Source organism: Ahaetulla prasina, chromosome 1 (genome assembly GCF_028640845.1).
Source record: "Ahaetulla prasina isolate Xishuangbanna chromosome 1, ASM2864084v1, whole genome shotgun sequence".
Classification (NCBI taxonomy): domain Eukaryota; kingdom Metazoa; phylum Chordata; class Lepidosauria; order Squamata; family Colubridae; genus Ahaetulla; species Ahaetulla prasina.
In genome coordinates, this window is record NC_080539.1 from 146,154,751 (window position 1) to 146,167,184 (window position 12,434).

The following is a 12,434-nucleotide window of genomic DNA, read 5'->3' on the forward strand; positions in this document are numbered from 1 at the left end:
CCCTGAAGCTTCTACTTCCCTTTATTGATTTGTCTATTTCACATGAGTCTGATTTTAGAAGTCCTGTGATAAGGAAAATTGATAAGCTCCAAATAAAGGTCAACAGTCCTCAAGGGATCACTTGTCGCAGTACAGAAACCATACTCTGGAAAAGATGGAGCCCCATCATTGTTAGGCTCTCCATGGACTTTGGTTTACTTTCCTTTCACCTTTCTTTGCCCCTCAAACCTCTTGTTTGTATTAGGATGAAACAAATCATAAATTTGATTTCATATGATTCAAAATCCACACCCGCTGGCTTGAATTAAATAAAGAAGAAAGTTAATTCAAGCCAGCTGATCTGGATATCGAGTCTTATCTATATTTTAACTTAATTTTGTTTTAAGTAAAAACACATTTTACCTACAGGAACCTGTAGCTTGATCTGGATGGCTGCAGCATGGCCATGTTTGATTAACAGAGTGAATGGTATTTTAAAGGCTTTGGGGACCTCTTCACCAAACTGTTAGGAAACAACTTCTGACTCTAGCAGGTTTGGAAGGTTTTGGATTGAAGGAGTCGAGACAACCTCCTGGGGCAGTCTTCAGTAACCCAGAGCTCCCAAAGCTACTAAAAAGTGAATGGTCTTGTAACTGTGCAGCTTATATCCAAGTTTACTGCATGGTGCATCAGAGGGATTAAACAATGAAAAACTATGTCTCTGCAGAATCCTCTGGTGAGTAATCAGAGGAGAGAGAGAGAGAGAGAGAGAGAGAATGCTGAGATGCTCTAAGCTTTAGCATAACACAATTCTCTTTAAAAAACCATTAATAAGCTATAAACATATGAAAAAGCCTTAATATAAATGTCATGACCACAATTATGTATGTACTTCCTCTTCGTTAGGGTGCTTTCAGGTTTCTTTGTGTACTTGGCTTGGAGCAGGAACTGTGTTCTCTTTCTTTCAGTCCTTCCCTTCCACTTCTTCTGCCACTTTCTCCATCAATATCTAAGGAGTCTTATGAATCATGAGACAGCAAAGCAACTGGTATCATTTCAGTGTCCTCCAGACACCTAAGATACCAGTTTCAAGGATAAAAGGAGTGAGCAGGGTTTGAAACCTACCATGGAGCTGAGAAAGCTCAGGCTTAAAAGATTGCACACAGTCCCAACTATCTAAAATTATGCAAAATATAAATTGATTATAAAATCAGCATATCAACCTAAATCAACATACCATGTAAAAAGAATACAGTAAAAGTATGCAAAATATAAAATCACATCAGAGCTTTCTTTTTGCTCATCACTGGGTTGAGATGCACATGGAGCTTTCAATTAATTCATCCATCCTCTTTTGAATTGCCACCATTTTAGATGTAAGACTTTTGATTACAAAGTATAGCAATAGCATTTAGACTTATATACCACTTCACAGTGATTTACAGCCCTCTCTAAATAGTTTACAGAGTCAGTATATTGCCCTCAACAATCCGGGTCCTCATTTTATTGACCTTGGGAGGATGGAAGGCTGAGTCAAATTTGAGCTGGTCAGAATTGAACTGCCGAAATGCTGGCAGTCAGCAGTTAGCAGACTTAACCTGTAATACTGCATTCTAACCACTGTGCCACCACAACTCTTATATAAAATATATAAAGAAGAATACTCACCTGTTGTTGACCTGATTGTTGAGGTGATGTTAGAAGATGCCATTGAAGGAAGACATTCATCATCTTGAGAATAACCAGCTTGAATGGCGCGCAGGTAACTGTGACTTCTGGTTCGGAAGCAACCTGGCAAGCCGAGGGCATCCATGGCCTGAGCTTCAACTTCACTAAACACTGATTCACAAACAGATTCAAATTGCCCATTGACCTCTGCTTCACTCATCTAGATAAACAACAACATTGCATTTGGTGTGGTTTTTTTCCCCCACTGGCTTTGCAGAAATGCATTATGCTTCAATACACTATCAGAGCTCAGAAAGACTTTATTTCAATATAGTTAATGCAATAACCCCATTTACCCCTTCTACTCCCTCCTAAAGATTGTTTATAATGCAGCAGTAGACATCAACTAATTGAAATTAGCTTCTCTTTGCTATAATCTGAGAATTAGCCTGAAAGAACATTTTCAGACATTGGTATTTAATTTCATTACATTACATTACATTAAATAAACAGGAAGAGTGTCCTGAAGCTGAGGCATTCTAATTGTTGTCTTAATTTTTGTTAACCTGTATTCCCATTGCCACTATTTTGCCTTTCTGAAGGAATCATCCAAATGAAAATAAAACAGAAATATAACTATAGCTAAAATGCCGCCTTTCTCAAATCTTAAATGAGTAAGCAGTTTTAGGAAAAATGACAAAATAATTCCTCAACTCTTCATATTTAGAAGCAACAAGTTACCATTCTTGTGACAACACAGCAGTGAGTTCTGGGTCGTGTGCTTGCTTCCTTTAGTTTGCCCTTCCTTCCTTTAGTTCATTGTGTGAACTAGGAAAGCTGAATAGGTTAAGTCCCCAAACAGGCCACTAATTTGTTCAGACTATAATTAGTTAGCTAACTCTGACCTGGAGCCAACCTGATCTTCATGTGATTGAGCTGATCATTTCCTCAAAGTTGGATATGATAGGAAATTATTCTGTATTTTAAACTGCAAAGTGAGATTTTATTCCCTGATGCAGAAGATGAAAGGGACAACATGACTAAGTGGAATTTCCCCAGACCATAAATGGAAAATTTTGTCTTCTGTTATATTTGACCAGGAAAGTATTATTCCAGCTGTCATTTCTTTCAGATAGTTCAATGGTCAATCCAGGAAATACTGTTTATTCTGTACCTTACAGGTGTAAATGGGAGTGGAACTCAAATACATCTAAGGAGTAACGTTGGACGTCAGCAAAGCTGACCACCATCGAGAATCATCTGATGCAGCCAGACTTTTCTAGATATGAATTCAAAATAACCCCCTTTTAAGAGTTCTAATTGAATTGCATCCTACTACCAGGAGAGTAGCACATTGTTACAACATCAGATGCGAAGTGCAAAAGGAGGAATTACAAGAAGTAAGAATTAGTACAACAGAGACTGCTCCCATGCCATATAGGTTCTCTCTTGGTACTGCATTTAATGGTGTCAATAAGATCAGGTAGGGAGAAATATGAGGAGAACCAAAGCATACTGCTTTTCTTATATTATTTTTTTTAAAAAAAATGTTTCAAGAAATGCCTGTTTCAGGGAAATCCTAGACCAGGGGATGACACTTGGGATAACCTAGATATTTTGAGCAACATTTCCATCAAATGGGGCTGCTGGATGTAGAAATCACCAACATCTGAAGGGATTTGGATCTCCCGCTTCTTTTCTTGACCATAGCCCAATTGGCAGCTATGCCCATCAGCAGTTCTAGCTGTTGACACTTTGCTCCTCACCCCAGTAATATTGCTAGAACTATGCCAATATGAAGGAGAAGGGAGACAAGTTGATTAAACATGTATTGTATTGTTAATTAAATAATTTCAGCGAGGTGTATCTATCCACACATAGTCATGCTCCATAGGTACACCTCCACAATGAATTTGGTCTCAAATCAATTATTTTCAGTGCTTGCAATTATTATTTCAATTCTCCCATATGGAGTCAGGCGGCATAAAAATGTGATAAATAAATAAATTCTAATCGTATTAAAGGCACTCTGGAAAGACAAACATTTTTATTTTGAATTGTTTGATATAAACAAAGATTTATTAAGAAAGAAAAATGGACTCGCACAATTGTAAGTATGATGAAGAGGAAAGTCTTATTTCCTTACTAACAAACCCAATCTGCTAGCAGAAGGGATCTTTGTTTTCTGTTGAAGGGGAGAGCAAAAATGGCATATTACTCTTTTCTGCAGTATTGGTGGATGCTTTATTATAGAGGTACAAAGAATGCATAAGATGGAGAACATCTGAGGAAGAACTGTTTCTATCAAACCTGCATTACCCTCAGCTTGTATTGTCCTTTGGTCTTCTGCAGAAATGGTAGAAGATATACCTAGCAAACTCCAAATGCCTTGTGGATATAGCATTTCTCTTGTCATACCAGAAGGGTATACGGAACAGCCTTGAAGCACAGGAGGAAGAGTCACTACCAAGGCAATAGTCAGATAAGTAGGGCTTGAGTAGGGGCCAAGAAAATAACTTGAAAAAACTTCTCATACAAGCCCGTGTCTAGTTCTTATGAAGACTAAGTGAGGGAGAGGGAACTATATTCAGACTTGCAACATTCTATTACTATCGTTGTTACAATCAAAGTAGTCCTGATCTATAGGGTCTTGGTTTCCTAGTCTGGTCTACCTTGTAGATCAGACACTAGCCTTATTTTTAAAACAGAACCATGACCAAGTGGGGAATATAGATTATAGCCAGTGGGCTATAATTGGAATATGACAGAAAATGAATTATCAGCCTGTTCTTCCTTTTCTTCTGATATTTAATAATACAAAATTGTTACGAGGTCATATAACTCAAGAGCACCTGTGATTCAGCAATTTACCATATTTTTTGGACTATAAGACCCTCCAAACTATAAGACGCACCTAGCTTTTGGGGAGAAAAACAAGAAAAAAAATCTGTCTCTGACTCCCAGCAATTTGCCTCCTTGCAGCAAACAGCCTGGTCATCTTCAGCACAGCCTGATTTAACATGAGCAGCTGATTGGCAATTGGATCTGCCTCCTGGAATACTGCCTATCAGCTGTTTCAGGCTGCAGGGATCACCACCGGCCATCGCCACCCATAACTGCTGCCACCTTTGGTCACCTCCGCACGCCCCATTTTCGGCCTCCATGTGCCCTGTTTTTGGCCTGTTCCAGGTGGCAGGCAGAGGGGGATGTGGAAAATGGGGTGTGCAGAGGCCAAAAACAGAAGGCATGGAGCCAAAAATAGGGCACATGGAAGTGGCGATAGGAGGCAGCGGTGATGGGTGGCGATGGTGGCAATGAGCGGTGGCAATCCCTGCAGTCTGGAACAGCTGATAGGCGGTATTCCGGGAAGCAGATCCAACCACCTTGGATCTTGTGCTAAATCAGGCTGTGCTGAAGCTGACCAGGCTGTTATTTGCTGCAAGAAGGCAAATTGCTGGGAGGCAGAGGCCAGCAGGTGGGGGCCAGCAGGTGGGCGGCGCTTCAGCAACATTTGCTGTATAAGATGCACAGACATTTCATCCACATATGGGGGGGAAGTGTGTCTTATACACCGAAAAATATGGTATTTCTGCTCCAATTTCTTATGACTCTGTCTTACAAAGTACAATCAAAGCTCCAAAATAACAGCAAAAGAGAACCCAGAGAAAATAAGTAAAAAAACCAAACAAGCTGAAACCTCCCACTCTATCTAACCCACATCCTGGGGGACGGGGGAGCCAGGTTTCAAGGGCTTGTTTGAACAGGGCCAGGATGGGAGGCAAAGAAATCTTGGATCAATCTTGGTGTTCAAGAGTGCAGAAGGCCTTCTATGCAGCATAAGATTCCACAACGGTGCTGGCTACATTTTCTTTTTAGCCTTGCAAAAGAAAGGAGGAAGAGGTGATGCTGGATTGCTGATTGCCATGGTTCTGCAAACCAGCTCTGCACGTATCTGCAACAGTGAAAACTATACCATCAGTAGCCACTGGGACTGTTGTTAAAAAGCGGCATAAAGTTAGTAAGAATCCGTTTCTCCCATGTTGCTCAGATTTTCCTAACTATAGCTATTTCAACTATTAAGCCTGTTACAGTAACGGTGTGCGATCACAACTGGACCTGTTGGAATTCAGCTATAACAGCTACATAGCAATGCTACACAGAAAGTGATTGAATGAATACAAAAAATATTTTAAAAAGATAAAAGTTAAATATTTATCCTGTCCAGTTATGTCCAACTGTAGGGTGGTGGTGCTTATTTCCGTTTCTTAGCCAAGGGAGCCAACATTGTCCAAAGAGCTTTCTGTGGTCAACTGGCCAGCATGACTATAAGCCGAGGCACACAGACTGCTGTTACTTTCCCACTGAAGTGGTACCTATTTATCTACTCGCATTTGCATGCTTTAGAACTGCTAGGTTGGCAGGAGCTGGGGCAAGAATTGGAGCTTGCTCAGACATATGGTACTTGGATTTCAAACTGGCAACCTTCCAGTCAAGAGCCCAGTGTCTTAACCACCAGGCTACCATGCCCCCTACAAGAAAAGAAAACTCTTACTCCGGTTTACTTTTTATACCTAAATATGAAAGGGATACCAAAACCAGATGCGCCAAAATTTAACATTATGTGGCTTTTTCCGTTAGATCTCCATTTATTTGATTTGGTTTGATTTGAATAAATTGTCCTAATCATTTCTGTAAATTTTTTGCCAAATTTCATCCCAATTAATTGAATAATTAGAAATTGCCAGTTCAAGTTGTCGAACGCCTTCTGTGCATCCATCAATATTAATGCCAATTGTCTTTCAGGATGGGCCTCATAATACTCTAATATATTCACTATAATTCTTGTATTGTTTTTAATTTGTCATTTGGGTAGAAACCCATTTGGATCCAAATGAATAGTTTTGTTTAGTATTTTTTTTAATCTTTTTGCCATTATTGTTGCCAAAATTGTATAGTCGGCATTTAACAGTGAGATTGGCCTATAGTTTTGAATGTGTTGTCTGTATTTTCTTTTGGGATTAATGTTATATATGCCTCCATCCATGAGTTTGGCATTTTGGCTCTCTCCGATATCTCATTATATATTTCCAACATAATTTCTTCTGAAGATTCTTGAAATGTTTTATATACTTCCACCCAAATTCCATCTGGTCCCGAGGTTTTATTAATTTTTTGCTTTTTGATTGCCTCTTTCAATTCTATTACCGTAATTTTATCGTTCAATGTTTTCCTATCTTCCTTTTGTTTAGCGGCATAAGGTTTCATTTCTAAATATGAAAGGGATACCAAAACCAGATGCACCAAAATTTAACATTATGTGGCTTTGGACTGCTTTGGACTGCAAGAGAACATGGTTCTCTTGAAAGTAACACAAAGACTGGAAGAATATGGCTTTGGGAGAAATATTGATGGTGTCCTTGGATGAGAAAGATCTTTCTAGTGTCTTATTGATCAAGGAACAGAGTCAATGGATGTGGTTTATGCCTGCAAAGGTATTATGAATCCACTTTAATTTGCGGTTTCCTTTAAAAGGTGAAAAATTATACCAATGAATCTATATGGATTATTTCCCAAAATTGAGGTAGTTTTTAGACAATGTAGTTGCAAAAATGGGGCTCTGAAAATACATATGGCTCACAGGCCGACCGTTCCCTTTAAGTTTCCAATTCAGCTTTTTCTTAAATTAGTTAACAAAAAAATATATGTTTCTTTATTTGTGACTTTGTATATATAAGTGCAGGTATCAATGAGTGCAATCTAATTATTTGTACTTATAATATATTGCAAATTACTGTTAGTGCAGTGCAAACACTGATTTAAGGATTTATTAACTCAGTGGGGCTATTTCACATATATGGTATCAAAGAAAGAAAGCATTTGCCATAAAATATACAGTAAGGGAGCAGATAATTGGTATCTATAAGTTATTTTTTTCACTTATGAATTGTTCTTGTTAGGTGAATGCGTAAAACCATTGAAAACTACTATTTACAAACTTCAGTGTGTAAGCAGCCTGAGACTTTTCTGGTTTCCGTGACAAAACCTTATTAAATTGCACATAAACAAAGCTTTCAGCTTAGGAAAATAACCAGTAGAAATTATTGATGATAAACCTGGGACATGTGGTCAAACTCCTGAATTTGTTCTTTAAAACCCTATAATTATTAATATTATTGTAAAATGCATAACAGGAAAAAGAATCCAACCTGGCTAACACAGCTGGCCTGACTGAGTGTGCTTACTGCTCTCATATAGCTCTGATTCCTTGATCGAAACTTAGGGGAATTGTAGTTTGCCGAAGGATCCAGGGTATGGCCACCAGGCACTTCACTTGTAGCTTGCAGATAGCTCTGACTATTAAAGAAAAATAGAAACAAAGTTGGAAAAAACTATGACAAAAACATTCCCGAAAGAGCTGAAAAGTGTTCTATATAACGTAGCTTAATAAAGAAAATAAATGATTTCTGCGTAGTGGGTATTTGCAGGCATAGTATTGACAATTGTAATGCTCCAATGGAAAAAAAAAACATATGACGGATTTGGCCTCTCCTGTTGCTAGGTAAAGTTTTGGCCCAGTCAGTACTAACCATCTGGTCAAAACAGGATGTTTATTAGATCAGCCCTACCTAAATTCTACTATATACTCTAATAGGATAATAAGTTCTTAAGGATTCTGAAACAGTCGGATCAGTGAAGCTCTTCTGAAACCTGCTGACATCTTACTTCAGGGAATACTCACAATTTAGGCTTAGAACAAAACTTCCCCAAAGCTTAACAGCCCCAAAGATCATTTCCCCTATGTGTTTTTGAAGTATATAACATTCAGTTTATATTAAATAATTTAACAATTCTGCAATAATAACCTATAACAGCAATAACTGATAATGGTACTGAATGGCCCCTTGCTGGTAATTCGAATTCGTTCTGCAACAGCTCCCTCCAAAGTATGATCTGCCAGTTAGTTCTTTCTTTCTTTAATGCTTAGCGTTTGAGATCTTTGTTTCTCTCTTGGCTTTGTACTATATTCCAGTTCAAAAGTGTTGATCATTTTGTGTGCAGTAGAGTCTCTGCTACATTGAAAAAACTATTTAATTTGTTCTCAGTCCTCTCATTCATTTGCAGTGGAACCCCTGGGAATGGTTGTGCTGCCCATTTCATTAAGAAAGATGTCTCAGGCCCAGGGCTGATGCTTATATGTAATCCCAAAGGAGGACTTTCTGTAAACTAATTTAAACAGCACGTACTTTAAATCAAATATAGATTTGCTGTGCTCGAAAAGTTAAGTTTAAACTTTTGCTACCCTTAACAGCTAGCATGTAACTCTGGGTTTAATTAGCACAGCTCTTGGATAATAGAAAAACAATATATTGAGAACAGTTGCGTCTGAAGCAGCATGTAAGTGAGTAAGCCAATAAGTAAATACAATCCCTAATAAATGACATTATATATTATTACTGCTAACTGTACCTTGAAACTAAATATTTCTAGGAAATAATTACCTAAATGTATTTATTAGGAAACTGCCTTGTAATTATTATTCTTATTTTCATAAAAAATGTAGAGGGTCCAGTTCACACAGAAGCTTACCAGTAAAAATAGCAAACTTAGCAAAAGCTAATTGGAGAACAAAAGAGTAAAAGACCCCTCCTAGGCTCTAATAATCTTTTAGAGGGTATTCTTGTCAATGGAAGAATTAAGTGTCGAAATACTTCTGCCTTTCCTGCTGACATCCATCTGACCTAAAATGGTTACACTTTTGCAGTACTGTCTTATTGCATTTTTGGAATGTCAGCACTCGGTGTAAAAGACCTTTTCCTTTGAATGGTATATATTAACATGTTAAATTAAAAATGCCTTTAGACACCTAGAAAATTTTAAAAAACATTGGGAAAAGGAAAAAAACTTAAGTAACACATACAACCAAATGACAGCTATAACAAATGGTTTTATAAATTTCAACCCTTTTATTTAATCCTAGCATTTCCATGTTTAATTCATTACTAAAGCATAAGATATGTGCTGTAAATATTTGTGGAAAATGTCTGAAATTCAATACACTATACTTAAAACAACTTTCAGGACTGAAATAAATTTGCCTGGATCTAGTGGAGAGTTGAACGCTATTAAAATCATACATTCTCTTCAGTATATAATAGGAATAAGAAAGAAAGAGAAACTAACGGCACACTGCTGATTTCTACTGTGAATGGAATTTGGTGGAAAAAAATAGCAATCTTCTGTTAAATATGTCAAATCAAATGTTAAATTACCAAATCCAGCATTGAAATATACACGTGCTAGTCATGTAAACTGAGAGCTGCAATATGTTTACCAAGGCAACATGCCTTGATAAAATTATTTATTTTTACAATGCACACTTAACACCTGTTATAGTGCTACTGTTAATACATGCTGCAGCTAAACATTACTATGAATTATTCAAATAAAATTACATTGCCTCAGTTTATCCTCAGGCATAGCTTAATATTATTAATGTTAGCTTAGATTATACTCTCATTAAATCCATTCATTTGGTAGCTTGGCAAAATCTTGAATAGTATTTAAGTCTTCTTCGGGCAACCTGCTTAAATTCGCAACATAAATAAAGTGCAATCTGATATACATCTACTCAAGATAAGGTACAGGAGTTAGTGGACAGGTTCTTCTGTTGCAATATGCATAGAACTATATGAAAAAGTAAATAGGAAAGATACTTTATTGGGAAAGGAAGCTACCAGGGAGTCTCTTAGCATACTATACAGTGAAGTGGTAAAAACAATAAACATAGAGCTTGAGTTTTATAAGAAAAACTCTTGCCAGATTCTTAAATGACTGTTACCTAAAGACACATCAAGGATTTGATAAATAATGTCATGTTTCCAGAAGGATAATGAAGGCTGCAAAGAGGACAATCAGCAAAGAACAGAGAAATGGTCCTTTAGAAGTCATCTATTTCAAAGGGATCAACAGTTACCCCTTTGAGTGTTGGGATGACATGATAGCAGTGTTCCAATATTGGAAGGGGGTCAACCTATTCTCCAAAGCAATAGAAGGCAGGACAAGAAACAATGGGTGGAAATTGAACAAAGAGAGAAGCAACCTAGAACTAAGGAGTAATTTTCTGATGGTAAGAACAATGAATCAGTGGAACGGCTTGCCTTCAGAAGTTATGGATGCTCCAAATATTGGAGGCTTTTAAGAAGGGACAGGAAACCATTTGTCTAAAATGGTATAGAGTCTCCTGCTTGAATAGGGACTTGGACTAGAAGACCTCCAATTTCCCTTCCATCTCTTTTATTCTGTGGGTTGTAATAATATTTGGAGCAAAGAGCTCATTTTTATAAGAGGTGAATCAATATGGCTCCAGGAGTATAAGGGTCATCAAAATCTTAGTCATTTATTTGGTCATTTACTTAGTCATTTCTTAGTCATCAAAATCAAATGATGTTAAATTGGAACATATGAATATGCACATCCTAACAACGATTTAAGCATGTTGCCATTAACTCCTGGGAACCGAATTTAAGCTTTCATAAATGTCTAAATGCTAAAATGCAGCTTTCTTTGAAATACTAATTGTTCTGCACACTAGAAAGAAGAAATGGGACATCTCAAGATAATGAAGCAAGTGGTAGTATGAGAAGAAGTGATTTATATCTATTAAGCCCTGGGAGATATTTGAGACAAAGTCATTGAGCAAACATTATTTCTCAGCCTTTATTGCATTTGTAGATAGGAGAGACAGACAGATAGGAGGAACATCTGTAGAGCAGTGGTGTGGAATAGTCATGCTTTCTGACAAAAAACAATCTTGAAGTCTGAGTACAACGTGAGTTGCCTGGGACATCATCCTATGATGTTATCTGGACTGAGTTTGATTCTGTAAATCCTGGTCACATGGATAAGGTCCTCTGAACTGTGACCCTGGCTATCTATTTGTTCTATCTATGCTCCTTCTGGGTGGTCAAGGCAGCCCAAGAAGTGAACTGTGATTGGATTGTGATTGAGCTTCTTGAAAAGAGTACCTCTGGCTTTGAAGGAGGCAGTGGTACGATCCCTTTTCAAGAGGCCATCAGTAGACTCTTTCATCCTGGATTTCCTTTTGTGGTTAAAGGGAAAGTAGTTTAATAGCAGCTGCTGAGGGTTTTTGGAGAAGATGGATTATCTGGATCCATTCCAAACAGATCTTGGGCCAGGATACAATATTGAAATAGCATTGGTCATGCTTGTTAATTACCTTTGATGGAGTTGGGATGGAGATGATGCATCCAACATTGTGTTCATTGATCTCAATATTTTCCAATACCATCAAGTATGGTATCCCTGTGGACTTGATGCAGAGCTCAGGAGTTGTGGGTATTCTGCTACAGTCTTTGGCCTTCTTCTCCTGATTGGTTCAGATCCATATTGCTAAGGATGGAGAAGAGGTAAAACCTAACAGCCCCACAATGGAGGTTGTTGGTGGTAATCTCAGGACTAGACTCTCTCACTCCTCTTGTTTAACAACTACATCAAACTACTAGGTGAGATCTCTCAATTTGGGGGTCAGTACTCAATTGTATAAAACTTCAGACTGTGCACGTGAGTATGTCAATGCACTAATGTGATGTCTGAAGGCTATTTGGGTTAGGAGGGAGAAAAACAGAATCAGGCTCAAACCTGAGATTGGAAGGGACTGCATTTCCCTATTTGAGATTAGTACATAATTTAGGGGTCCTCCTGAATCTGTAATTACTGTACTTCTTGAAGAATAAATTGCAGCTTGGCTAGGAAGGCTTTTGCACAAG

At 37.8% G+C, this 12,434-nt stretch overlaps 1 protein-coding gene across 1 annotated transcript in view; it reads right to left on the bottom strand.

Annotated features, from left to right (window-relative positions):
* Window positions 1-12,434, bottom strand: part of DLGAP2 (DLG associated protein 2) — a 452,324-nt gene that overhangs the window by 50,104 nt on the left and 389,786 nt on the right. The window contains 2 exon segments of the mRNA XM_058177539.1: window positions 1,648-1,867; window positions 7,854-8,001. Of these exon segments, the coding sequence (XP_058033522.1) occupies window positions 1,648-1,867; window positions 7,854-8,001 (368 nt within the window).